This window comes from Sphaeroforma arctica, assembly GCF_001186125.1.
Source record: "Sphaeroforma arctica JP610 unplaced genomic scaffold supercont1.7189, whole genome shotgun sequence".
Lineage (NCBI taxonomy): Eukaryota > Ichthyosporea > Ichthyophonida > Sphaeroforma > Sphaeroforma arctica.
The window spans coordinates 1-1486 of NW_014033369.1; the positions used below are offsets into that span (position 1 = coordinate 1).

The window sequence follows — 1486 nt, forward strand, 5'->3', positions numbered from 1 at the left end:
TATATATATATATAATATATATATATATATATATATTGAGGCTACCTGCATACCTAATTACCGGAGTCTTTTGAAAGACATACACCTGTCGTCGCGCACGCGTGATATGTTAGTTATGAAAGGAGAGCGTCTGCTTGAGCTGGTAGTAGTTGTATACCATTGATTTATCTATGGTTACGTTTCAGAATTGAACTAAACTTCTTAGTTATGATATGGGGCCGTAGACTACTAAATCCGAGGTAGCGGCTCATGGTTTGAATGGCTGTATGCTCGCTGGTGTCGTTCTCTATTGTTAAACGAGGTGCTTTTTGGATCACTTGCAAGAACAATACTTCCGTGCATACACAACTACACAGGATAAGTCGAATGTTTCGGTGTAGTCCTGTGCGGCATTCACACCTGCCATTGGCTGATCAGAATGGAGCTTCAACTACGCTTATGGAAGCAAACCTATGAGATTGTAAGAGGAGAGTTGTATACCAATAGTTACCTACTACTGGCGTCCTAGTCTAGTAGGGACGGTATCAGCGAGTGCAGGGTTAACGAATGCCAGCATCACTGACCGCATTTGCATGCGCATAGAATATATGTGTCATTATTAAAGTAATGTTGTAGTCCATCGGCGCTGTTGTTGCCCTGACCCACAATGATGTACCTGAATTTTGAACCTTTCTCCAGGGAATCATAGCCCTCCTGTTTCTGGAGTACACATAGTAGCTGTCTCGTTGCGGCTTGTGCCATGTACTGCGAGTGGTCGTGCAGGTCCAGTTCGCCTTGTTCGTTTAGTCGAAGCCAACGTTGATCAAACTCAGGCAGACTTCGAAGCATGTGCTCATAAAACAAATCGATCAGGTCGTTGTTCTTACAATCTGAACCGAGTGCCTGAATAATTGCACTGTAGCTTGCATCGTTTATTGGTATGTTCTTGTCGCACATCTCCATGAAAAGATCCAGGGCTTTCTGCCACTGGTTTCCCATCCCACATGCCGATATGGTGGCACTATAGGTAATCGTATCGCGGTTGATATCCTTGGTCGCCATCTCATAAAACAGATCCAAGGCTTTCTGCCACTGGTTTCCCATCCCACATGCAGATATAGTGGAATTATAGGTAATCTTATTGCGTTTGATACGCTTGGTCGTCATCTCATAGAACAGATCCAAAGCTTTCTGCCACTGATGTCCTTTCTCGCATGCAGACATAGTGGAACTATAGGTAGTCGTATTGCGTTTGATACCCTTGGTCTCCATGTCATAAAACAGATCCAAGACTTTCTGTCACTGATGTCCTTTCTCGCATGCAGATATAGTGGAACTATAGGTAGTCGTATCGCATCTGATACCCGTGGTCTCCATTTCATAAAACAGATCCAAGTCTTTCTGCCACTGATGTCCTTTCTCGCATGCAGATATAGTGGAACTATAGGTAGTCGTATTGCGTTTGATACCCTTGGCTTCCATCTCATAAAACAGATCCAAGGCTTTT

General features: G+C 43.6%; 1 protein-coding gene across 1 annotated transcript; it reads right to left on the reverse strand.

Moving 5' to 3' along the window:
- Positions 1–555: 555 nt before the first annotated feature.
- SARC_16009 (hypothetical protein) lies at positions 556–1251 on the reverse strand (the record flags this gene model as incomplete). The annotated part of the gene is made up of 1 exon (XM_014289878.1): positions 556–1251. The coding sequence occupies one exon, from the start codon at positions 1249–1251 to the stop codon at positions 556–558; it is 696 nt and encodes a 231-aa protein (XP_014145353.1).
- Between the last annotated feature and the right edge of the window lie 235 nt (positions 1252–1486).